Source organism: Centrocercus urophasianus, unplaced genomic scaffold (genome assembly GCF_019232065.1).
Source record: "Centrocercus urophasianus isolate 14NV4802_14NV808 unplaced genomic scaffold, USGS_Curo_1.0 seq_11, whole genome shotgun sequence".
NCBI lineage: Eukaryota > Metazoa > Chordata > Aves > Galliformes > Phasianidae > Centrocercus > Centrocercus urophasianus.
In genome coordinates, this window is record NW_024884253.1 from 82,530,863 (window position 1) to 82,557,659 (window position 26,797).

General features: G+C 42.1%; 1 protein-coding gene across 1 annotated transcript in view; it reads right to left on the reverse strand.

Annotated features, from left to right (window-relative positions):
• Positions 1–3,465: 3,465 nt before the first annotated feature.
• The window catches only part of LOC122155128 (androgen dependent TFPI regulating protein), a 29,110-nt gene continuing 5,778 nt past the window's right edge, over positions 3,466–26,797 (reverse strand). The window contains exons 2-6 of the mRNA XM_042808902.1: positions 25,250–25,384; positions 23,806–23,907; positions 13,354–13,469; positions 8,701–8,852; positions 3,466–3,509 (exon numbers count right to left, since the gene is read on the reverse strand). Coding sequence (XP_042664836.1) covers positions 3,466–3,509; positions 8,701–8,852; positions 13,354–13,469; positions 23,806–23,907; positions 25,250–25,384 — 549 coding nt within the window. The remainder of the gene's footprint in view (positions 3,510–8,700; positions 8,853–13,353; positions 13,470–23,805; positions 23,908–25,249; positions 25,385–26,797) is intronic.

Sequence of the window (26,797 nt, forward strand, 5' to 3'; positions counted from 1 at the left end):
AAGCTGTGTGATGTGGTCAACATGCCTGAGGGACAGAATGCCATCCAGAGAGACCTAGACAGGCTTCAGCAGTGGGCTCAGGTGAACCTCATGATGTTCCACAATGTCAAGTGCAAGGTCTTGCACCTGGATCATCACAATCCCTAAAGTGGGAGATAAAAGTCAAGGGAGGTGATCCTGCCCCTCTGCTGTGTGCTGGTGAGACCTCACCTGAAGTACTGTGTCAAGGTGTGGAGTCCTCAGTACAGGATCTGTTGGAGCATGTCCAGAGGGGCACAAAAATGATGCAAGGGATGGAATACCTCCCCTGTGAGGACAGGCTGAGAGAGCTGGAGCAGAGAAGGCTCCTGGGAGATCTGAGAGCCACCACCTTTCAGTATCTAAAGGGAGTCTATAGGAAAGAAGGAGACAGGGTCATTAGCAGGGTCTGTTGTGATAGGACATGGGGAAATGGTTTCAAACTAAAAAAGGGAAGATTTAGATTGCATATAAGGAGGATGTTTTTTTACAATAACAGTGGTGAGGCATTGGAACAGGTTGCCCAGAGAGGTGGTAGAAACCCCATACCTGGAGACATTCAAGGTCAGGCTGGATGGGGATCTGAGCAGCGTGGTGCAGCTGTCCCTTTTCACTGCAGAGGAGTTGGAGTATAGGTGACCTTCAAGTGTCCTTTCCAACTCAAACAATGCCATGGTTGTACGAACAGCACTCAGTTATGTTGTTGAGGTTGAATCTTGACCTTAAAACCCTGGCAGGGACCCAGACAAAGAAATCCATGTGGGAAATTGAAGAGGGAATAAAGTAGCATGTCTATGCTTTTTGCAGAAGTAAACTGGTGACGTAGGCATGAGTTGGGATGGAGGCTGCTCAACATGGTGGAGACTGTCCCCAGCTGCTGCTGCTGCTGGAAATAGCTTAGGGTGAGTGTATGGGGTAGGTCCATGTGGTGCTGCTCTGCCACGAACAGCAATCCCTTTTATGTTTACCAGTGCTCTCTCTCAAAAGAGAACAGAAAAGCACAATTTTGTAAAAAAAAAAAAAACAAAACAAAACAAAAAAAAAAAGTCCAGCGATAGGTTATGGTGGTAGGTTGTTTTTTTATGTGCTTTTCCTCTGGTGAATTTAAACCTTCATTTTCTCTCTGCCGAACAAAAGTGGCAGGTCTAAGGAGTATTAGGTAATTGTGGTTGTCAGATTGCACATAGTGTTGGCGAAATATTAATTGCTGTGTTTTTGCCCAAGGCTTTATGCAGCAGCCCCTTCATTTACCTGGGAGCAGGTCATTTCCCTCCCGTTCCAGACTGTGTACTGTTGAGCAGCATGAAAGGATTCCTGTACGGCTGCACTGTGTGTGTAGGCGGGCATCTCATTCAGTAATAATTTCTAATTTATACAGCCATGAAAATCTGCTGCTATAAATAAACAGTTCTGACTGACTTTGCATGCTTACTCAAAACAAAACGTGTGAGAGAAAGAGGCTGAAAGAAAAATCTAGTGTAAATGTCACAAAGACCAGTGTTCCTCAGAGAAGCCTATCATACAATCATAGAAGGGCCTGGGTTGAAAAGGACCACAATGATCATCTAGTTCCAACCCCCCTGCTGTGTGCAGGGTCACCAACCACCAGACCAGGCTGCCCAGAGCCCTTCTGAAATTGTAGGGAAAATGTTTGTGATCAACAATGTACAGTTTTTCCCATATGCAGCTTCGTGTGTGCATTAGAGAAAAAGGAGCAAAGCAAAGCTGAGATCCTGCCGTTCGTGTTCTTGAGACAAGTATTGCTGATCTTCCTCTCAAAGCACATAACCCAGACCCAGCCTCTCCCTCCTCCAGGCAGCATGTGGAACATGGCAGAGCAGAGCCTTCCTTGAGTCCTCACTAAAGCAAGTAATGAATGCAAGCGATCCTCCTTACGCTTTTGTAGTCCAGCAGGAAGGTCCTCAGCCTTAAAAGCCACAGCAGGAGCCAAGTCTGCCCTTCAGATCCTCTAGCTGGTAGGTGGGGAAAGAATAGTCCCATTGTCAGGGCCCAGGCTTTGTATTGAGCTTCCAACATTTAAAATGCTTGCATTAGGTTATCAGTAAAAAAATAAACAAGAAACAAACAAACAAACAAAACAAATAGCCATATAAGGAGTAGCCTGAACTCTCTCCTCTTCCCTAACTCACTGCATGGCTTTCTTCTGTCTGCCTCTCAGAAATAGTTCCTCTGACCAGCATCTTTTAGCTGAACCCTTTCCTCTCTCTCCTTCAACAGGAAAACTGTGTATAGATGTGCACATGTATCTCCCTGCATATAGTCCATTTGCAGCCTCTTTCTAACATGTAAACTACCCAATCTAGAACTTAGGTGCTTAACACCTGAGAAAAACAAATGTATATACACATAATTTCTTATGGCTCACAGGCAGCTTACAATGTGTTTTGTTTTTCTTAAGCTACAGCAGCACGAAAAAGATGAGAATAAGACCCCGGTGAACTGTGTGTGCAGTAACTGTGAGCTATGGGTTTGGGCAATGAAGGCAGAAGCATTGCAGCTGGTTTCAAATCCTCATTGAAACGCAACGCTAATAACAGAGATCCCTCCCGTTCACGTTGACCATGAAGGAGTGCTTACACCACTGCCAGTTTTGTCTGTTTATTGGAGTTTCCAAAGCACATCTCCAGTGTTATAGATGTTAACAACATGTTGGGGCTAATAACAGAAATCAACTATATTGAGCGAGTTTAGTAAACATGTGAATGGGGTGTAATTATATGGCAGGCAGCTTTATGTTAAACAGTGCTTTAAATTAACGTGCTTTCTGTCAAAGCAATCATACAGTCGGTATAATTAGGTTACTTTTGCCACAAGATTAACTGAAACCAAGAAAAAGGAAAAAAAGTTGCGTTCAGATTTCATATTAATGTGGAAGGGGGGATATTTTGCACGTTAATATTCCCGAATGTTTCTCATTAGAAGAATTTGGCTTTGTGGTGAACTTTCTGAGCAAACATTCCTAATTGCAGTCCTTGTTAGCCCAATTTGTTATCTATCTAGCTTGGAAGTCGCAGCAGTGTTAAAATTATCCCTCGTCTTAATTTCTTCCAGACTTGATGAAAGGCAATCCAAACAAGAGCTGGCTTGCATGCGCAGGTCCTTCACGGTGTGGTGCCAACTTGTGAGGGAGTTCATTTACCAGTGACAAGTTTTAACCGTGGACACATCCCGATGTACGTTGTGCAAGAGACGAGAAATCTGTGTAAACAGATGAACACGATTTTCTGATTCATAGCAGTTGCGGAGTTATCATGTAAGAGGCGAACGTTTCACATTTTCCACCAGTTTTCCATATGTCTGATGACATAATGGCTTCACCAGAAGCTGCAACGCATTGGAGAAAGGATTTATCACAGCTGCATTTATTTTCCTCTACTTCATGGCTTCAGCATTCATGGAGAGATTGTTTGGCTTGAAGAGGAGCGTTCACTTGCCTTTCCGTTTGTAGTCCAGTATTACTATTGAATCTCCTGTTCCAAGGCAGAGGAAAAAAGAATGTTTAAAAAAAAAAAGGTAGAACAGAGTGAGAAGTCCTCAGATAAATTCAGGCATGCTGCTGGGAGGTGGCTGTGAACTTGTCCCCAGCGTGCCAGCAGGAACTGAGCTCGGTAGGGATTAGGAGCAAAATGCCTTAGACCAGCTGCCTGCAGGAGTCAAAGGAGCTTGGGATGTCCCTGGCAAGTAAGGGATTACTCAGTTTCTGCAAGAGGGACTTACAATCTGCCAAGGACCACATCCTTGGTTGGGAATAGTGGTGCTTCACTAGTGGAAAAAAGCATCTGCCACTGAGCAGCCTTGTTCGCTGTAACAACATGTGAGAAGCTTTCAAAATAAAGCACCTCTGAAAAGGCAGCAGATATGAATCCAAGCAGCTGGGATATCTGTAGGATGGCACAGGACTTACTGCTGAACCACAGCTTTTTGAGAGCATCTGTACTGCCATGGGCACCTAGCATGGCCATAACCAAGTATGTTGGGGTACCTTTATCATCTGAAGCGCTGTCGCAGCCCCTGTTCCTCTGTGCTGATGATCACTTACAGGGAGCCCTTTTTAAAGGTGCTGTATTTTGTCTGCAGCCCTCAAAGGGCCTGAAACACTGTAATTGCTGGGTTGTATTTATCTCCAGCCTGCGTAGCATGTGGTGGTTGACCTGATAAGTAACAAAGTCCTGGCATTTCTTCCTTCCTAAACGGTCCTGTGAGCATTTAGTGCTGACCAGTACAAAGACTGCAGGGAGTATCAGATCAGCCTATGGGGCCAGAGACAGCATATTAGCAAACACCTGTTTGTATTTGCCCTGCAGTGATGAAATTCTAAGCCCCGGGTCGCCTGAGCTTCCGCCTGTGTGTCCCTCTCTCCCCTGCAGATCATCAGATAAACCTGTCAGCACCACCAGGGCTTGTGACAGATGGTGTGGGTTCCCTTTAAACAGCTGAACTCCTGTACCAAGGAGTAATCTGCAGCTCGGGGGAGTGGCAAGTATGACAGATATAAATATGCCATCACGAGCCTGTGGCATAACTAGGATGAATGAATGAGGCAAAAGTGGGTATTCGTACGTGGCTTGCAAACTCGGGCCTGTTAAACCCTCTTACAGGTGAGTCCCATTCGTCACTGGCAATACTGTGAGACTGCAGACAAAAACGTTATTCGTTCACTGAAATAAATGGATATACTTTGGACTGTTACTCTCCAGTCCTAAAGGCTCAATAGAACAAATGCTCTTGATAGAACAAATGAAGATATATTCTGGAAAAGAGGCTCTGTTTAAAAATCCCTGCTGGACCCTACAGAAACAAGAGGACTGTCAAAATGAAGGGTCGGTTCTGTCTCTATGCTGACAATTACCTGCAGAGCATCAGCATTTTAGGGTTCGTAATAAAGCTGCTGTTTGTGAGCCAGCACAACGGTAGGATGACTCCTCAACCCACACAGCTTTGCTTTGTACCCCTTCGTTTGCCACTTGGCTTTCTGCAATCTCAACTCAGTAGCTGCTCAGGAGGTGTCAAGACTTCAATTGTATGGAGGTATTACTTTGTATTGTGCAGGTTCCTCTGCCACCACGCAGGCTGTGTTTCCCAATAGCTGAGCACTCTGTATTCAGGGAGCTTGGCTTCACAAGTATGTAAGAACAAAAATAAAAGCCAGGGAAAACAACCCAGCTCCTAAAACCAGTTATATGGTTCTGTAAAATATATTTTGCACAGAGGTGCTTCAAAAAGAAGAGGGAAAATATGTTAACGAGAAGATTGCCCTCTAATTTTAGCTTAGCCTTGGGTGAATATATTTCAGCTAAGGCTTTCCAAAGCATTCAGGAGCTCCTACAGGTTCTGCAAGATCACATTCATCTACGCCTGAGGCTGTTGCTAGTTGCTCACCTATTGCTCCTGTTCACCTGCACTTCACAACATGAAAATGAAACAGCTGCTGAACGTTTTATCAGACCTGCTAGACAAAAGGCAAATGAATCCTCTGCATCTTCAAACGCTGGTGCCAGAGACCTCATCTGAAATGTTGCTTTGTCTGCAATGGAGAACTTTGATCCTGAGGATCTGTTTGTCTCAGCTGGAGCAAAACCTGAGGGAAGCTTGCTTAGCTTTTGCTGTTCAGGGTTCTAGTTTTGCAGATCAAAGTTGCCTGCACGATGTTTCCTACCCGTCAGGAATGAGAGAAGCTATCACACAGTTCATCTTTGGCACCCTGACCCTGCAGCCAAATTCTTGGGCTGAGGTAAATGTATGGCAATGAAAGAATCAGCCCATTGTTTCCAATTATCCTCTTTGGAGTTTCTGTATTACTCAACATTGTCTAGCACTCCAGAAACTCTGGGATTTACAACAAACAAAAAAAAAAGTCATTACTTGGTACTATTTTCTGTGCCTCTCGGCCTGTGCAGCTGGGTTGCCTTAGTTACCATGAATCCAACTGTGCGACTGGAGGGAAAGGCAAGTGAGAAATAATACATTTTTAAAGCCTCTAATACTATATGAGGCAGTTTGTCTATAAATAATAAAACAAATTTAGGATCTGGCATCTTTGGGCTGTTCTGAAAAGGAAAAAAACAGGGTTATGTTATTAAACAGCCTGCATTTTTAGCTCGCAGAAATGATGCTGCATCTCTCTGGTGGAGCACAGGACATAGCTTTGAAATGACATGCCCTAAGCTGAAAGTCGCTATCCTTGGACTTTGGAATAATTTGGAGCTAAATATACCTTTATGGGTGGAAAAAACAGTAAACATTTACATAGCTGATGCTCTTTTGTTTTGGCAGAAGTGGTGGTGGCCTGAAGCTACAGAGGAACGTGGCAGAATCCTTATGGAGCACAGTGCTGTGGGACAAGCTTCATTTGCTGCCTACAATTCTCCCCAGGATGCGAGTGCTCCAGGAAGCCAGGTGTGATGCTCTCACTGAGCTATTTGCTAATCACTTCTTGCCTCTTCAAATAAGCACAGCTTATCTCCATTGCTCTAGGCAGAGTCTCAGCCTGCAGCAGCCCAGGCAGGTTTTGTCCTTTCCCACTGCAAATTGCTTTGCTTTGTTGGTTTGGGTTTTGGGTTTTTTTTTGGTTTTGTTTCATGTGTGTGTGTGTTTCTTTCCACCCACTTATTTTAACTGTATCATCTCTTAACTGTGATGAGAAGGTGAGATGGGAAAGGGTAGGATGGAAAAAAAAAAAAAGTACATGGAGGCATTTTTGCTGCAAGAAGAAAGGTATGTTGGAATTGCATCTTCATTCTATTTGCAGCTGTTTTTACTCTGGCAGTGCTGAGCAGATTTGTTTCAGTCAGGAATACATTAAGACTCTGGCACACTGTAATTTGGAATACCTTCCCTCTGGCTGTGTTTCAACACTATTGGGATCTTGTTATCAATACCAGCTTAAGGAAGTCCTGCCTTTCTCATGGGTGGACACAGCCGGGAAATGGATCGGCAAAATTATCTGCGTTAAAAACAAATCCCTGCTCACAAGAAACAGGCATGTGTGGTGGAGTAGGAAGGAGTTGGAGGTGGTGGGCAGGAGCTCATTGAGATGTTATTGCTCCCAAAGCCCCCATGTAATCATACTGCAGGCTCAGATACCACAGAGGGACCAGCTATTGGGGTGTAGCTTGCAGCTTTTTGTATCAGTGTGCTGTAAATCTAGGTAATGCCATCAGTCCTGGAGGCAAGCAGCTGAGGATGCATTTAAAGAAGTAAGGAGAAAGTGAAAAATATAAATGGAGAGACATCCAGCACATGGAGAGGACCTTCATGGAGTATGAGAGCACATCAGACATAAACAGAGAATTATCACGTATGCTGCACACATATATATGATCTGCAGTTACATTAGCACACACTCTAGACCTGAAATTGTTACTACCTATTCATTGTGAAAAAAAATCTGATTCTTAACTAATACAAAACCTGATATCTAACACGAGACCTAAGCTGTCTTGTGGTGGTTGTGTCGTGGTCTTTGATTAAACGGAGAGGTCAGAAATTACTCATAGTAATGGTTGCTATCTATGCGGTGCCTCTTTAACTAGAGCTAGCGCAGAGTGCCTGCAGATCTGTTTTCAGTTACACAGAATCCTCATCATGCATCATATTTATGCAAGAATAAAATTCATCCAAAATTTCCAAACTTGGTATGTAGAGCAAGTGTCTTGTTTGCAAAGGTATGAACCACTGAACTTGGTTATTCAGCACATTTGAAATTCAATCTGCTGCTCTGAGGTAGCTGGGTACGGCTGGTGAGAGACTAGCTACAGACACTCCACTTTGGCTTGACAGGCATGTGAGACTTCACAAAATGGATCAGGCATCAAATGCTCCCTGAGAACAGAGGGAGGTTGTCTTATTTACTTTCAGAGGTGTTTCTGCAGGGCTTTTTCTTTCATCAGAAATCTAGTTTAAGAAATTGCAAATGTTCACACATTTGTCCTAAATAAAATACACACGTTTTCTTGACAGAAACGCTTTCATCCTCAAAAACTTAATCTTGAATGAAAAAGGAAAGAGGCAACCAGAAGGGAAAATAATTAATAATAATAAAGTCCCACACCAAGACTCTCAAGCTTCATCAGTTCTCTTTGCTCCTCCAGTGTTGTCCTTCTAAGAGACATCGTTTCTCCTAACTGCTCATTTATCCAAGTAAGGTTGACTTTCATTTTCTTTAAAGCATTACTGGTCATGCCACTACTGAAGCCAAAGGGAGATGTTTCAACAGCCCATTAAAACTTCCCAAAGTGCTGCTGCATTCACAAAGCTTTCGCTTGGCTAGACTAATGCCTTCCTATAAATTCTTAGTAAACCATTCCTGAGTCTGATAAACACCATACGACATAGGTAAGAGGGTTTTAGGCAGAGCTATTTTGCTTCTCCAAACCACCGTTTGAGAAGGAATTCAAAATACAGTGATTATGCTGGTGGGAGGTTCTTCTCAAGCCACACTGGAGAAAACTGGCCCAGATGTTTCTTTTTGTTTGGCAGAGTTGGCAGCCTTCTAGTCTGTCCTGTTTGTTACTAAATTCTTAGGACCTGGCAATCTCTATCCAGAAGTCACTCCCTGCCCCAGTGTATGTGTGTCCTTCTCCCCACCTGCCTTGGTGATCATAGGAATTCCCTTTTATTTTTTCTAATACGGATAGAAATAAATAAAAAAATTGGACTGACCCCATATCATACGGTTTAGGAACTCTCCAAAATTGTAGAAACAGACGACGATGGCAAGGCTACTGATGAAAAAGGCTCCTAGCCCAGCTGGGCTGAATGAAGCAAAGAGAGGGTACACCCACTCTCCTGTTACAAAATAAATCCATAGGACCCTGGGTGAGAGGAAAAACAACATTTGGTTAGGGCTATTCAGTCAGAAGAATCATTTGTTGACTTCGGGTTTCTAAAGGGCCATGTTATCAAAACAGGATTGATACGGAGAAGATTAGCTCAGCTGTTGATGCATCTCCTCAATATTTGGGCTATTTGCTGTGTAGCACACTTGAGTCATTGCTAAATTAGATGGATTTTGGTGCAGCTTGAAATACACAAGGTGTTCTGCTGTCACCTTGGTGGCATTGGCTATTAAAACAGTAAAACAGCAGTAAAATAGTAAAATGCTCAGAAATACAGGTGTGCACTTCAGTATAGAAGTGAGGCTTGTTCAAATAAGCTCCTAATAGGTTTTTGCTCTTTATTTACTGATTTTTCAGTCCCTATCTAGAATCCAAGGGTCTATGGTAACAGAGGTGCTGTTTCTCATTCTTTCTATCCTGCTGATGTTGAATGCTTTAGAAAGTAAGAAGAGATTTCAGGAGATGACAGGGCATGGACTATTCTCTTAGGTCCAAAATTAGGAGAGGAGAAACAAGTGGGTGGGAAAGAGATGTACTCACTTTGCTCTCTTTTTCCAGGACCAATTGCTAGGTACTGGTTTGGAAGAAGGAAAGAATGAAAAAGAAGAGAATGACTGTCTGAAGTAGGCCCTCTCTTTCTGCCTTTTTCTTCTCTTAAGATGAGACCTGTGGCTGCTGCCAGTTCACTAATACTATTTCTTCCATTACTCATAGTTTATAAGAGTGGATGGAAGCAAGTGCCTAGATTTAAGAGCATAAAAATGGTGTCTAGATATATATTTGAATGGAATATGTAAAGAATATAAAATGTATGGCAGATCTCCAGTGATTTCTGTGAGGCTGTGCCCTTATAGGATAGGGCTGAACTTACCTAAATTGGTCACCTGGGACAAAAGAATCCTAAAAAGATTTAATTATTGACTGGAGAATACACCTGTTGAGTACTTCCCACTACCAGTGCTGACATGGGAACACCATGGCACTCTCTAAAGGTGCCCTGCCTTGCATCATGCCTCAGGGAGAGAAGTGGAAACCGGTTGTCCCACCAGCATGTCACAGAACTAAGCCTTTAAAGAGTGCTGAGGAATAAAATGTGACTGAAAGGATGGCTTCTTGTTTCTACAAGAAGAAAAGGAAGAGGTAGATTGGAGAGATGTTAGGGTTAGTGACAGAGCTGTCTTTGCATGAAGATGTGAAGTGTGCAGATTCATTTGCCCAGAGAGGTGGTGGATGTCCCATTCCTGGAGGCATTCAAGGTCAGGCTGGACAGGGCTGTGAGCAACCTGATGCTCCTGTTGAATGAAGGAGAGTTGGACTAGATGATCTTTAAGGATCCTTTCCAACTCAAACGATTCTATGATTCTATGGTTTTCCAGATTCAAGAGAGGTTCTCTCATCCAACAACCTGGGCTGCAGTACAGCCATAAAGAGAAAAAGGCCTGTGCAAAGGCCAGGGAAAGATGAGTAGGAATGTCAAAGACCAGGTGCTAACTGAAGCCTGTGCAGTACAGATATCCATATGCATTCTTCACTGTACTGGGGCTGCTGTTTTCTTAATACATCTCAAACAGTAAAACAGAGTGAAAAAGTGCCTTTATATATTGAGGAACTAGATTATCTTGATCTAATTTAGCTGGCTGGAGTGCCTGATAGGAAGCACTTCCATGGGAAATTTCAAACTTAAAAAATGACTCGACTGTTCAGAAGCACTAAAGCTCATTCAGTTTCCTGACCTGATGGAAGCTGTGTGTAGCTAGGGTTTTATCTTGGGACATACATTCAGGGTCATGAGTTTATTCATTTTGACTACAGAATGGTTGACAGATTTTTATTTTATTTTATTTTATTTTGCTAGGGATTTCATAAAATGCAACCCAACAACTTGCAAATGCACGTTGCCTCTTTCTTGTGGGCAATCAGCTGTTAAACACACATGCAGCGTTCAGAAGTCGATTATTCTGAACATTTGGTTACACCAAATTTCAATGTTTAGCAAGCTTTTACAGTGAGAATGTAGAACTATACAATGCCCAGAATTATGGAGGACATAGACTGAGAAAACAACTTGGTATAACCAAAGCTGCAACACTGCTGTGAGACTGAGGACAGCATTTAGATAGTGGAGGAAAGTGATGCGCAGCAGCCTGAGAAGGCAGTTTGATGCTTTTGTTATCTGACCATTAAAGTCAATGGGAGCTCTGCATTCACTGGAGGAAAAATAAAAATGGTTCCCTAGGAAATTGTTGAATGGGAAGATCCAGAAAGGAGGAGAACATATTGGCCACACATGAGTTTTCTGAGGTGGTGGTTAATGCAAAATTAAAAGGTTATGAACTGAAAATGAGCATACAGTAAAAGAAAAACATTTTGATTCCTAACAGAGATGAAATATGGGCATATTTTAAGAAAGCCATCAGTTTCTAGATTTTTTTTTTTTTTTTTTGTAGTTTAGGTCTTTATAGATGGTGTGCAATCTGTAATGATTTATATTCCCTTACATTGGTAGTTTGATCTTTTCTCCAAAAACACATGCACAGTTGTGAGGAGTAAGATTTATTTTATCCTGATCTTTATTGCTAAATTGATATTGCCACTGAAATGGGAAAGAGCTTGCTATTGTTACCTCCTTTCCAAGATTTAGAATGACAGTTCTGAAATGTATATATTCTTCACAGCTTTCAGTGTGATGACTCCAAGAATAAGGCAGGAGATGCAAGATCCATCCATGCAAGAATTAACATACCGAGCAGTTTTCTTTGCCGTGATGACCTGTACTGGAAGCTGCCTTTTCTTTTTAATCCTATGGGTGTTCAAAGCTATCAGAGGCAAGAATCTGGTTCAAAAAGTCACAAACTGCTTGATTTCTCACTGCCTTGGAGGGACCTGGCAGCACTCAACCCATCGATAGTAGAGGACGGACAGTGTGATGACAACAGTGACAACTCAAAAAGAGGCTTTAAGGGAGCACTCTGTGTTGCTTGTGAAACATAAGGCACCCAAATGGGGTTATTTAATCAGCAGGTTGCAGCTCCAACAGTAAAATATGTGCACATGTTAAGTACACAGACTGAAAACCTCTTCTGTTAGTTGGAAGCTTTTGTCTCTGGCTTCAGGAACAAGGAAGGCAGATGGGAGATTCCTCATTGTCTCAGAAGGAGGGAAAGCAACAGCGCTGTACTCCCAAGAAGCCCAGATCCAGGTACCAGGGCCCTGGGCCACAGGGGACAAGCACAACAAGGAGCCCAGAGGCGTGCAAGGCCAATTCAGAGAAGATACGAGAAGGACTGAAACAAGCAGTCTGATCAATTTCAGACTGAACAGGATCTGTGAAAGCTTGCCCCCACCGTTATCATTCCCTGGCTGGAAATAGGGGGCAGGAGAGGTTGTCCTATGGGCATGGCACACAGCAGTTTGCTTCTGCATCCACCTGTGCCCTACAAGGCTGAGACAGAGCGCTTGCTGGGGAGCCAGGGGAGGTGGTAGTCCTGTGTGCTTCGGGCTTCCTCATGGGCATCGGGTGGGACTGACTGGAAAGGACTTGGCAGGGAAACGCGTCTCTCACAGCTATAATAGTATTAGGCTGTGGGCCGGATTAGGATAAATGGCTCCAAACTGGGTTGCATAACATAGAGCTAAAGTCTGCTGCTTCCAAAGCCACTCCTACGGGTCTCACATCACGGGAGTGTTTCATCTGGGCCGCTTCTTTTCTGTTCCTGTATTTCAAACAGTGGGCTGAGGTTACTCTCATCTGATGGGTGGATGGAAGTGGGAAGGCTGGATCCCTGCGTGGTTCCAGCTGCTTCTCAGAAAACTTTGGGTGAGTGTACCCTGAAACTATGCAGATCTACTCCAGAGCTGAGTCTCAGAGTGATCTGAAATGTTAGCAGCTGCCCATAACCTGGATGCTATGAGCAGGAAAGGATGCAAACACAGCTCCAGGGGTGTGCAGCACATAGAGGAAGTGGGTGGAGGGCTGTGGACAGGACCCTCTCAGACAGGGTGGTGATAAAATTGGGCACATTGCTGGCAATGTAGGCAGTGTCCACCAGTGCAGATGGAGGTGGTAGTGGGACAGATGCCTCCTCAGTACCCATTACTTCCCACCTGCCTCTGAATATCACTTTCTAACTTTCTAAATCCAGCGTCATGCCCCTGTGAGATATAAAACTGAGTTCTGCTCCTTTCCTGCTCTCCTGGCTCCTGGACTTTGAGAGTTGATGTTTCTGGTAATGTAGGGTCTTCTTTTAAGAGGCTATGAAAGAGCAGGGGATACCAGGTGTGGCCTCAGCAGCCGTACTTAGAAGAAACCCACTCTGCCTGCATCTGGAAATGATCTTCATGAGCCTCACCTGGTGTTTAAATGGCTTATCTACAGACCAGATTGTTGTCTGAGAGGGAACTTAGCGTATGTAGAGTGTGGCCTTGCTGTACAAAGCAGATCACTTGAAGTATGTGTTCTGAAGTACGTGGTTCTTACCAACTGACATAAAGAAAAGAGGCACAGCCTAACAGGAACAGTCCCTTCTTCTTTGCTGGGTAGCGATGCGGTGTGGCAAGGATTTCCAGAAGAGCAAGTGGTAATACAGCTGTGTGCTGCAGAGAAAAAAAGAGTGTGTCACAGAATGGTTGCAGCACTGCTCACAAAGCTCAAGAGCTGGCATGTGGGCAAAGGGTATGGTTCGACAGGAGAAAACTATTGCAAAGTCATTGGTAGTTGATGGGAGAAGGTTAGCAGGATAGCAGAGAAAGATGCACAAATTTAAAAACTAGAGGGAAAAAAAAAAAAAAGAAAAATACTGAACTAGTAATTTTTTGTTTCCCCTGTGAAGTCACAATCTGCTGGATGCATAGCATGATGTTTCCTCTTGTCCAAAGGAAGTGGTTCTATTTCTTTCAATGTTTATGTTTGTCAGAAACTGTGCTGAGTATAAGATATGGTAGTATGGTATCAAAATATATTGCTGTACGTAGTATGAGATACCACAAATACACATGAAATTCTTTAGATGCACTCTGATCTCTAAATGCACACGTGTACAGCATGGATGAAAATGCTTTTTATCTATTTCTTTCAGAGGCAGACAGCCATTTTTGTCTGTCGCTGCCAAATAACAGCTGACTGTACATACTTCCTCAAGACCCCCAGTGCACCCCCAGGAGTTGCTATTCATACCTGGCTGTCACACTACCGAAACAACCCATCTGTCTCAGTTAGTTAGTATATTTTCTTTCAGAGAAAACAGAGAGAAAATATTTACTCGATGTTCCGGTTTCTCTCACTTATTAGCACAATATTTTCTTCTGTTCTGCTTCTCAAAGATATTCTTCAGCTCTACGACCCTGATAGTTGATGTACAAACGATTCCCTCACTAATTTAACCAGAAAAGTGCCTCCAGTGCATACCCTCCCTTTCATATATGGTCCCTGTAACTGTCTGTCACTCCAAAATCTATGCATTAGGGTGCGCACCATCATCATAATGGTAATTAGGTTTTGGGTTTTTTTTTTCTATGAGTGGGCAACTGTTTGTCATCAAGCAAAAGTGAGATGCCCATGGAAGACAGCTATGGTAGAAAACTTCTTCATCCTCACAATTAGGCTTTAGCCATTCACAGTGAATTTGTCCATTTTGCGAAGTGGATATAAGTTCTGGTTTTCATCTGATGTGCAACAGCCTACAAAATTCCTTTGGGTAACAAGAAATGTCCTTGCTAGTCCTTTAATTAATTTAAACCCTTTTAACAGCTTTAAGCTGGTTGTTCCTGCTTGTATTTTTGCTGTACTGAGAAGAATTTAGTATTAGTGACCTGGTGAAATAATCCTTCGTTAAGGCAAACAGTTTTCAAGTAAGGGTTATTTTATATACTTATTTCCTCAGTTTGGGGCTTTTTGTTCTCAGAGTGAACACTAAATAAGCACAATTCTCCAATATGATGCTCCTTTAATAGAGAAAGTATATGATGCTCTGGGACAGTATTAACAGGAATGTTGTGTGTAAGAGCTGGGAAGTTACTGTTCTACTCTATTTGACACACATGAGATTTTGGCTTGCATTCTACCTCTCATCAAGGACACCCCATTTTGACAGGGGCAAATAATTTGGAACACACCCAGAGAAAGAACAGCACAAATGACAAGAGAATGCATGAAACATATTATTGAATCTTGAGAGAAAAGGAAAATGAGATTGACTTTTAAAGACTTACGATGCTGATACAGCAATGACTGTGATGACTGCCTTCTCCGTATCCATCACAAGTAGGACCAAGAGTGATAGGCTCAGTTTCCCTCAAGAGAGATTTGGCTTTATATTGGGAAACACCTCATAAGGACAAGCAGAGAAGCAAGGAGCTAGGGCAGCTGAGCAACCACTTCACAGAAGAAGCTAAGACAAAAGGTTGGGTGTGTTTCTGCCATGCCTCAGTTTTCCTCTTACTTAACGATCTGAACCAGCTCACCAAGGGTTATCATGCAGACTCCAAAGATGATGCAAGAGCAAGCAGAAGCAGAGGATGAAAGCATGGAGAAACAGGGGGTCTCCTTTTCTGGTAAGAACACTGTCACAATTAAGACCACTGTGGCTCTGGGCAGCCTGGTGTAGTGGTTGGCGACTCTGCCCATGGCAGGGGGGTTGAAACCAGATGATCATTATGGTCTTTTTCAACTCAGGTCACTCTATGATTCTATGGTGATGACCACCAGCATCTCTACTTTCTTAACAATCCTCCGTCTCAATTCATGCATCTTTGTGCTGTCTTACAGTACGGGGATCCCACAGGAAAAGAGAAAGAGGAGAGAAAGGCACCTGATTTGCAATTTCTCAATTTCTCTCTTCCATCAGATGATGGCTCAAGACATCCCTCTGATGCACTTTGACCTCATCAGACAGCAGAGCAGTGCTCTCTGATACACTCACAGGGAGCAGCAAAGGCAAGCCCACTATGCTAACACACGTGTTGGCACTGAAGAAGTTTAGGAAACCAGCAGTGGTTGTGAGAGACAGTTGGAAGCTCTCCTTTTTATTATATGTTGATTTAGAAAATCTGATCTGCTAAACTAGTTATTTTTTGTTGGGTCCTTCTCTGTTGGAGGAGATAGAGAAAATACTGAGGGGTCTGTAGATCAAAAAAAGTTTGAAAGTCTCTAGCAAAGCTGAAAATATGGGAACTTTTGGAAATAAGTTTAGAGGTAGGGACAAGTTCAGATTTCTGCTCTGCTTGATTTATAAGGGCCTGAAGACAAGTTTCTTTCTCACTGGAAGAGTGCTGCCACCACCAAGAGCACGAAAACTGTTTGGGAGTAGGGCTGCCTGCCTCTTGTTTTGTGAACAGTTTCTCTCAGCTCATGGATCTATCCTGATTTGGAAGAGGAAAAAGGAGAAAGAGAAAAAAGTAGAAAAAATAGAAAATGAAAAGAAAGTAATCTGTTGTAGTGCAGGAAGGCTTTTTCTCCCCCCAAGTTTAATAATGACACTTGTATAGAATTAATTAATGCACGTGCTGTGTTTTCTATACAAATCATTGTAGATCTCTAAACATATTTTGCCATACATTAACCCAATTTTACATAGCAATGCATTTTCAGCTTATCCTAGCTAGAAGGTCACTGTGTATGTTAACTGGGTGCTCTGTTAAGGGCGATTTATAATTGCCATGCAGATAACTTCTCAAGACAGATAGTTCTCGGTTAGCTCATGCACATTCAGAATGATAGTGTTTAACCTTTTGGTTTTGGATATGAAGTTTCTCTTTTCTTTTCAACCTAGAAACCAATTGCTGGCTTGGAAAATGTGTGGTGCAATCTTTCCTTGTATCTCTTCTATCCTGGAGTCTGCTGGTGACTTCATGTGTTTCTGCCAAGGCCAGTTTGTCCATGAGTGGTAAAATGATGGTAGAATTTCTGCTGAATAACAGAGCATGTTTACAAGAGCAGATGAGTTCCTCACGACACATATTTATACAGCAGATACCAGAAGAAAGCTTAGCTTGCCACAGAATGCAGAGCCTGCCCTTTGCCTATGACACTCGGTTAGCTTTCCAGATGACTTCCCTCTCATAGCTGATAGACGCTGACTTTGGCAGATCATTAGCGATAGGCTGTGTATCATAGCTAATCATATCTGCTGAAAGGCTTTAAAGCCTTTTCACATCCTCCTCAAAAAAGATGTATTTTTTCCCTCTCATTATTTTTACCACTGGTTTCTAGTCCGCAGTTCATTAAGCAAACTTTCAACCCTGTTTAGGTATGCTTTGTCTAAAGAGAACAGCGTTTGTACAGGACCAAATTCAAAGACAAAGTTTTGCTTCCTTCTTTAAAGAAAACATAATAATTAAGCTCAGATTGACACAGATCAAAACATTGGCAAAAATTGCTGGAAACACTGATTCAGGTTTTTTTTAATTTCAATTAACAGTTTCTCAGTTTCCTGTATAAACAGTGAAAGTGTCAAAAATAATTATCTTGGAGAATAAACTATTTTACTGCAAGATATGGAAAACTGGGTGTCACAACAGTGGTGTGTACTGGTCTGCCTGTTGGTGAACTGAACTGAATCACAGACATGTTTTTTCTCTTGGTAGGAAACCTGTTAGTACTTATTTTTCTGTTCTTTTAAGTATTAATTTACTTGTCTAACAACCTCTGTTTGTCGTGGAAAGCTCTTAGCTTACAAGTTTAGTAAGAGTAGAAGCATTCTGAGTGGCAATTCTTTTATTTGTAGAGTGGGAAGAAGGATATGGGACTTTCCAAATCATCATTTTATTAACAAAAACACTTGTTTTTCTGAATTTTTTTTCCAGTCATTTGACTGAAAAGCCCTCCGTGGGTCTTTTTGTCACTTAGGGTATTCAGCTTGGATTTGCTTTCTTTGCTCTGACAAACTCAGGTGAATCGGACCTAATCATAAAATTGTACATTCTTCTTTTTGCTCATGAACTTTGGCATTTGACTACAGGGGAAAAGGTTTCTTAAACGTATGTTGAATTTTGTTTGAAATATTGGCACGCTATCTTGTCTCCTACAGAGAATGATGAAATTATAACATTTTCCTGTTTCCCTCTTCTTTTGTTTCCTGCCCTATGTTGTCAGTTGTTTCCTAGGATACATTTCAGGTTCATGAGTTTAAACTGAGATAAACAGTCCTCGCTGGATGTTATTTCCACTGTTGGGTAAGACCACATGGAATTTTCACTTCCAGTACATGTTATTTTCAGTAATTTGTGTTTGTTTATTCAACATTATAGACTTGCTGTGCCCTTGAGAATATAAGTGAAAGCAAGTTTCCTAGGGCTAAGAAGACGGGGTCGGTTAGAGCTGTTGTTCAGCTGTAGGTTCCAGCTTTGCTGAGCTTTAAGGCCATGAATATTCTCCCCAGAGCTGCTGAGATCACTCACACGCCTAACGCGTGCATTTCAGTTTGACTCAGCTTGACCCTGTTTGACTCCACAGTCAAGGAAATGATGCCACGGCTGACCATAGCTGTTTGTTTCTCATTTGTCTGCATTTACATACCCTCTGTGTCTGCTTTTCATTAATACGTGAGACTTTAGCAGGGGATTTTCACAAACATTTACCACTGGCCAAACTAAATTTAATTGGGCTCAGTTGGACACCATTGAGTGCTTTTGAAAAAGCGCCTGCCTTTTTTTCAGGCAAATTCCCAAGAGTGCTTGTGAGCTGAAAACCATTCATGGTAGATACCCGTGTTTGTGTCTTCTCATAATAAAACTAAATGGCTTCCTGTCACCATAGACACTGTTTAGTTTTATATACTCCTCATAACTTTCTGGATCCCGGCATGTCCTCTCCTTTCTTGGCTTCATCTTGAGATAAATTCCCTCTTTGGATTTATTTTGCTAAGATACTCTCTTCATTCAAATGCCTCCATTAAAATCTTATTTTGCAGTTTGTCTGCATACATTTTTAATTCTTTGAATCTCCTCTTTTTTCTTCTTAATTTTGGAGTGGAAAAAGGTTTAAGCAGCATTGTTCATTGAGATATTCATTAAGATATTTAGCAACGTAACTGATTTTCTTTCAGAGTTGTCAGCTGTCTCTTACAATCTTGGCCATGAGTGCGTGCTCAAGAACTCACTATTCAAGCTCGCATAGCTAGAGTAGGAAGTACGAGGAGCCCTATTATGAGCACACATGGTACCAAATTAATTGGGAAACTACTGCTCAATTCCAGTCCAGTAGCACTCTGCACTGAACTTCAGCTACTGTCTGTGTCTCCCTTTCCTGAGCCTATTCATGCTTATCTTTAAAGGCATTATTTTTTTCCATGTTTTTTTTTTGTACACATAGGTAGTTTGGGAGCATGTTCGGATGAAACATCAGACCAACTGTAGATCAAAGGTAAAGCAGTATCAGAGGTGACATTTTCTGTAGGCATTTTTGCAAACAAGGTCCTGGCTGAATATCTGAGTCATTACTAGCAAATGTTTTGTATCAGTGTCAAAGACAGAATTTTAATTGCATTTCTGCCTGGCATTAGATGCATAGTCTAGGAGCTGATGTTGCACCGCAGATGGAAGCTGATGTGGGACTGAGATGACATCCTTCATTGCAGAATACTTTCATCCAGATGTTCCTTCTCAGGGTGGGATATGGGGGCTGCACCTGTGCACACCAGAATAGCAGCAGCCAGGGAGGATTCCCTGCCATAACATGTGTCTGTGAAACACATACTTTCTCCCGGAGGAAATGAGCTTATGTCAACAAAAATGGGAACTTAAAAAAAATATATGTAGTGCTGGGAAAAGCAAAGCATCTTTGCAGTTAAACTGTGTGAGGAGATTAATGCGTCACAGCCCTCATGCACACATTCTTCTTCTTTGCCAAAAGCTGAATGTGACTGGATACCTATGAAGGTCCATAGGTGCCAGACAGCTTAAAATTGAGATTCTATGAAATGCAAACAAATTGAAATGTTTGTCTCTTGTATAAGTAACAAGAATTATTAAGCATTAAATACCAATTGCAAGAAGAATTGTTTGAAATGGCCAACAATGAAACTGTTCTTGTGTACACATTTGGAGCAGGAGTCTAATTGGAGTGGCTTGGACAAGCAGGTTCTGCTCTACACAGTAGTTTTGCATGCGCCAGGCTGGTCAATGTCACAGCAGCTTCCTCAAGTACTGAACGATATAATCATCCTCATAGATACCCTCATACATGAGTAAGAGTGAATTGCATGCATACACCTCATTTTCTTTTCCAGGTGGAGGTAAACCATACTCTTGCAACACAACATTTTTGTTGGCTGTGTCCACATAGGGAAGGCAGTGGTTTAGCTAGGTACAAGCAGCTTGTAGACACCAAGAAGCTCCAAGATGAGAAGAAGATTGTCAAGTCTTGACCCCGTTCTTACTGACATGGCACTCAAGTCTTTGACTCCATAGTATTTCCTTTTTACTTTCAGTTTCACCTTGGCATTTTAGCTTCACCAGAGCAGAGTTCAAAGGTAGATGACGTGGTTTATGTTGTCTACTTTGCTGAGAGTTTGCCAGGTGTTTTTTTTTTTTTCTTTGCCTCCATTTATCATTTTGCTCCTTTTTAAGTCCTAGCTATTATTCTTACAAGCTCTTCAGAACAGTAACTATTCATAAGTACATGTCATTAAAATGCCTACGGTACTAAAATGCTGATTTTTTTTTTCAAGAAGGAAGGGGGTAGTATGGCTACGTAATAAAGTAGGAAAAAGATAGCTAAGCTAAAATTAGCCACAACCTAAAAATAAAGGAAAATGTATTTTTTTAAAGAAAATTTGTGTTTTACAGGAATTGTGACTTGTAGACAAAAAAAAAAATAAAAAACCAAAATAAAATACAAACCTCCTTTATGGAAACACAACTATAGTATTTCCATTTTTGGCAATGCATCTGCTCAACATTGATGTATTTTTGAGCGTTCTCTTCTGACCCAACATTGCCCTTTTTTGTGCAGCATCCAATTCCATCAGCCCCATCAAAATGTGGTATTCCCCTAAACTACCATTAAGTTGAATAATACATGCATATGATTTAATCCAAGCTGTCTCCAGCAGTTAGTGGTCTTCTGGAGAGTATCCAGATACTGCATGAAAAGAGATAACTGGGAAAGAAATAAACAATTTTGCTTGACAAATGGACCAGTGTATCTTTTGTCCCAGCCATCTTAGTCTAGTAAAAAATCTTGTTCAAATACAATTATTTTCTTGGAGACATAAATCGTAGTTTTTTCTTCCTCTGTGATTCTCAGAGCTTGGTACAAAAGCAGCATTGTTATCCCAGCCAAACAGGAGATGGAACTGAGGCAAAGCCTTTGGGTTAAACTCAGTAGTAAGCTATAAGAGAACCCCAGGTAGCTGGAAGCTATTAGTAAGATTCTTTTCTGCATTAGCCATCTTTTCTGCAGAATAGGAAATGTTTCAGCTGAAACTGCTAAGACTCGCCTAAAATGGAAGCTCTGGATGATTCTGGCTGTGTGGTGGGAAGGCACTGACACCTTCCCACTCTGAGAGCAGGGAGTGAGAAAAATAAGTGGCTAGTTCATTTTTGCAGGGAAAGTGCTGGAGCATCACTGTGGACTGAAGAAGCTTTATATTCCTGAAGTGATTTTGTGTGCTTGTTTTTTAGGCTCACTCTTTAGTTACATAACAACATGTGCCTTCCCTATTTACCGTGTTAAAATAGGCTGAGATAAACTCCCACTGCAAATGACACAGCACTGACATATACTGCTGATACACTGATGTCTTTTTCCACCAAAGTCAGATAGCTGCTGCCTCAGTCTGCTGCAAAATGTCTGTAATCTCAGAGCCATAAAGCACAGCAATGTGCGAAAAAGTATTTGCTTGGCAATCAGTACCTGAGAGATTGCCCCTTAAAATGTTGGTAGCTCCCCAGATCCTCCCAGTGAGTATTTTGGATTGGAAGAAAGAAATACCTCAGCTAAGGCTGAAGACCTGAATGCCCGTTGGGCTGGAAATAAAGCTTTTTGTAATGCTAAAAGAGAGCTTTTTTTTCTGGAGGGCACTGAAGACTTATTTCCAAATCTTTATCATGGCATTATTAGAATTTTTGCCTCTGGCAAAAAGAAGTTTGCTACACACCTCACCTGCTTCCACAGTGAGGAAGAAGTGGTATTTCTATCAAATACTTTCTTTTGGAGGGTTTATCAGATTTTTTCCGAGATGGACAGTGCAGTGCAGTGCACGTTGCACTCTGGTGAGTGATGTGCAGATGATTTCTAAGAGGCCCCATGATGAGAAAGTGTCCCAAAACACACGGATTGACAATAGCAGAGATCAGTCTGCACTCATGGCAGATGTCTTACACTCAATAGCTAAGGAAAAGAAAATTTACCACCCAGAAACTGTCAAGCACAAGATGTCTGCAGTGTATTAAGAGCTTTAGAAATAAAATACCAGGTTGTGATAGAGGTTTGCTTTATGTGAAGTTTCTCTCGTCAAAATAATTTTGAGGAAGAATTGTTTTCCTTTTTTAACACCCGTTTTTGACATTTCTGAAATGGAAAAGCTTTTTGTTGTTGTCAAAATGACTCTGTTATGAAATGTAGATGTAGGTAGGGTAAGGAAGATGTTATAACGAACACATTTTAGGAGTTCCTGCAAATAGTTCTACCTCATAAAATAAAACTGCAAGTTCTTGCAGCTCCTAACCTTCCGTGTCATAAACAAATGTGGAAATGGAAAGGGCAAATTCTCAGCTGTGTGCCGGGATTAAAACAAGAAGCAGAGCCTGTCTCCCCTCACCACTATCCTGTACCCTCCCCTTCCCCAGTACATCTTCTGCTGTGAAGATTTTAACATTCAGCAAGCCGACAATACCCAATTCTGGACCTAAAGCCAGTATGATATTGAAGACAAAAGGAATGTTTTCGGGATTTAAGAAGGAATGGTGCCCTTTTCCATCTATTAAGAGGTTTGCTCTGGTGCTTAAGAGCCCCAGTGCAGATAGATTGGTGGGCAGAGAGCAGGTGATAAGGTTAAAAGTGCACGATGGCTGCTGTTTATCAGTCAGATATCATCAGTGCGGACGGTGCCTGTATGTGTTTGGATTCCACACACATACATTCAAAAACACGTATCTCAACCAAGGGGCTACTCAAAACTCTTAACAAATTTACCTTAAAAGCACTGCTGAGCTGCTGCAGTGGGTTGGGAAGGGGTGCACTGAAGAAATGAAGTCTGGAGAGAAGTGAAGCTGAGGCTTCTGTGCGCTTATTTCATACTTTCTGGCTCCTCCAGTTCAGTCTAGCTCTGAACCTCTCCCTTCTCTCCCCCTTCCCATGAGGCCTCCCTGACCTTACAATCCACCCACGGTTTCCATGTTGCTGTCATCCTCCTTACACTTGACTGATGAGAAATATGTGATTATTTAACACATCATAAAAACAGCCAGAGCAAATGAAGGAGAAATCTGGAAAGTATTTTTAGAAATCTGTAAACAATCATTTCGATTCAGCTATTCAAAGCTGTGCACACGTTAGCTTATTAGCTGTTGAGCTGTCAGATGTTCTTTGGTTCTTTCACCTTTTTAAAATAAAATTAAGAAACACTTTGTTATTCTCCCAGCCATTTTGTATGTCACAGACTTCTGTTTGCAGAAACAATTTCTTTTTCGAGCTACAATAAACAGAGAAGGTTTTTCTTCCCTGTGACTGCACATCATTTCATTGGCTTCAGAGGTTTGACAAGCAATGATTCACTGACATTCCTGGTGTGCTAAAAGGCTTCTCAAGGCAACTTCAGGCACATGCATCTGTTTGTTGTGTACAGCTCAACATCAACGTCAGATAAGCAGGAAGGAGGAGGTGAGAAAGAAGAAGCTGTAAAACTTTTCTGGAAAGATGCCCAACGCAATGGTGGGACGCACATTGCCAAGGCTGTCTGCTGTGCAAGAGGCAGGAGTGTTTGTTACTCACCATGGTGTGATTTAGCCACGTTGGAATGACTCCATCAAGGCTTTTGGGGTAAACCAGCTCTCGGTTGTAGGTGTACAGGATCCAAAAGGAAATAGAAACAAACTGGAAACAAAACACAAGAGGGAAGACATTTCCAAAGGAGAGAAATGGAACTGATGGCATTTGGGCAGTGCTTTCATTTCAAGAAGGTAAAATATCTCCCATGTGAAAAATGGTGATATTGCCAGATAATCTTATGTATCTCACATGTTACAACGTAAAGAATTTACACTGAGGTGCAGTGTTCTGTGCTGATAATGTGAGAAAACTCCGTTTATAAACTGACAGCACTGACATTTCTGGGGAATGTGTGATTAACTTTAAATGTTTTTTCCCTTTGCAGATGGGATTTTTTGATGGTCCAGAAGTTCTCTTTGAGGGATTGGCTGTCAAGCCACACTGCTTGGTAATGAAGTAAAAACAGACCTTTCTAGAGCAGTTCGCCTAAAACTTACTCTACCTTCACTTAATTTCTAAGCTTAATTTCTAATTTTCAGGCCTTGCACCCATCTTTTCCAATAAAGGAGGACTTACAGCGGGAGAACTGAAAAGGAGGAAACAAACTCTGGTGTCAGCAACCAACATCTGGAAACTGATTTGCAGTTTCTTGTCCTGGCTTTGTAGTTGGGCATACATTGTGTCTCCTGGAAATAAGCTGAAAGAATGTGACTGTGTTATGCCTCTGTGCTGGTGAAGATGCATGGGGGATAGGACAAGTACATGGTGGATGTTGCTGTGCAGGGAAGATAAATAAGCCTTCTCTATCCCTGGCAGAATTTCTTTAGTGAGCCAGCTGGCCGAGCTGCTTGGGGACAAGATTTAAGCAGTTTCTCAGCCCTGTGAGATTCAGAGGTGATTGCAGGCTTCATTCACATGCAGTGGTACCCATGGGTTCCAACACTCAGCAGCAGACAAACAGTGCTGTCTGTGGGGGAGTAGGTGATCCACGGTGAATCTGATGTAGACTATGACAATAATTAATGTCCTGTGAAGCTGTATCTCTCTGGTGCTTATTTTAAGTCATGCTGGAATTGGAGAAGGAGGTGTGAGACGTTGTTGTCTCCCAGGCACCCTCTCATGTCCTCTTGGCCCATGCTGCCCTTTTGAGAAATGCCGTAAGTGGATCATTCCAAAGCTATTTGGAACATAAGATTAACAGAGGGGTTATACTTCACCCTTTGGGGTCAATCTCTGTTCATTTGGGGACAGTAACCCTGAAGTTTTCACAAGAAGCTTTGTATTCAATCGTGGATGCTAAAGGCTTACACTGTCTGCTCTTCTAGATGGTCCAAATCTGTTTTCAAATGGTAAAAGGTGGTCTGCAATCCTTATTTGTTTGACATGTGTGCATGTTTTGCTATTCACATCTATGCAAATGTTATTTGTATGTACAGAAGTTACTTACTGTGGACACTGGGAAAGCCAGGACACTGAAAAGAAGGTCTCTGCTGGAAATTACGCACTTAGCACATCGCAGTTCCTTAATTAGCCTCAGGACATCAGCCAGGAAGGACACCCCATAGAAGACAGCCTGCAAAAACTAAAGTAATTACATCTAATGAGGAAAACTCATCCAGCTTTAATTAGCATGTTCCTTACTGAACTCCATTCTTGCTCTTCAGGGAGCTGTTTTGTTCACGAGCTGCAAGCCCGCGTGAGGGAAATAGCTTTGGGCTAAATCTTTTTTACTAACTGAAAGTGATTAAATAAAGTAGTTTGGGAGATAACTTTAACGGTATCTCGTTTAACAGACTAAACAGAGATGTGTCGTGTGATTCGGATCAAGGAATGGAAGGACATGTTGAAAGCAGCTCCATCGCGCCTCGTATGTTAATTGTTATGTTCAGTGTGTCTGAGCAGGAACAGAAGTAAACAAAATTTGGCATGTGTTGGGAGATGTTTCCTGTAAGGGAACTGCTTGATAGCTTCTCCCATGGTTTAGTCAATGCAGGGTCTTCTCTCTGGGTACTCACAGAGCAGCTGACTCCAGGGCTGTACGAACCAAGGAGCTCAGAATGCTCCAGTATGAAAACCAGCTGCAGAAGTCACCAAACCAGAACCTCTGTTGCTTAGCTCAGGGGGATTGAGGGAAGGATTTCAAGTGCTTGGAAGCAGAGATCCAGACTTTACTAATGCTGAGTACATTAAAACATAACTAATGAATTTCAGAGTGCGTGTGGGATCTTTCTTACAAATCATATGCAAGGTATGAGTGTAGGGCTGCTTAGGGAAGATGGTAGGAGGATTTTGTAAACGATCAGGTAAGTGACAAAACAGAATTCTGCAAATTGCATGTGAAATTGTGTGTGAAATTGTGTATGAAATTGTCAGAATATTGTGGTTTAAGCCAATACTGCTTTTTCTGATTACTTTGTTTTCTCTCACAGTGCTATCACAGCAACTCATGCTGAACCAGATGTGTCAGACACACAAAGCCAAGCAGAAAAAAATCTTCTCCTGCTATCTCGCATTCAGACAGCTGAGTCTAGTTTGGTTCTGTTAATTCATGGGGTGGCCTCTTCTTTCAGGCTGCAGTGGACCAAAGTGATGCAACATGGGGAAATCAGTTTACAGCAAATTCTGGACAGCTACTGATGCTCAAATGCTGTGTTACAGCTTTCAGGATGAGATCTCTTTTGCCATGATCTTATTCTGAATCAATGTTTATTTCAAGAGAAGTATCTGAAATTGTTGCTGATTACTTCATTAGTTGGTGAGGGAGCTGAGAAGGGTGGTGCTTGGGAGGGGACAGAATTAGTGCAGCACTTCTCCTTCCAAAATCCCTGTTATGAAAAGGATTGAGGGAAGGAAGGACTGATTTCACCATACCCTTCTTCACAGTAGGACTTCTGCAAGCTTTGATAGAACATTTTAGAGACCAAGATGCCTTGCATGTGGCCACTCAGGATGAGGTCACGCATCACCTGGTTCAGCTGCAAAACCTCATGTTTCC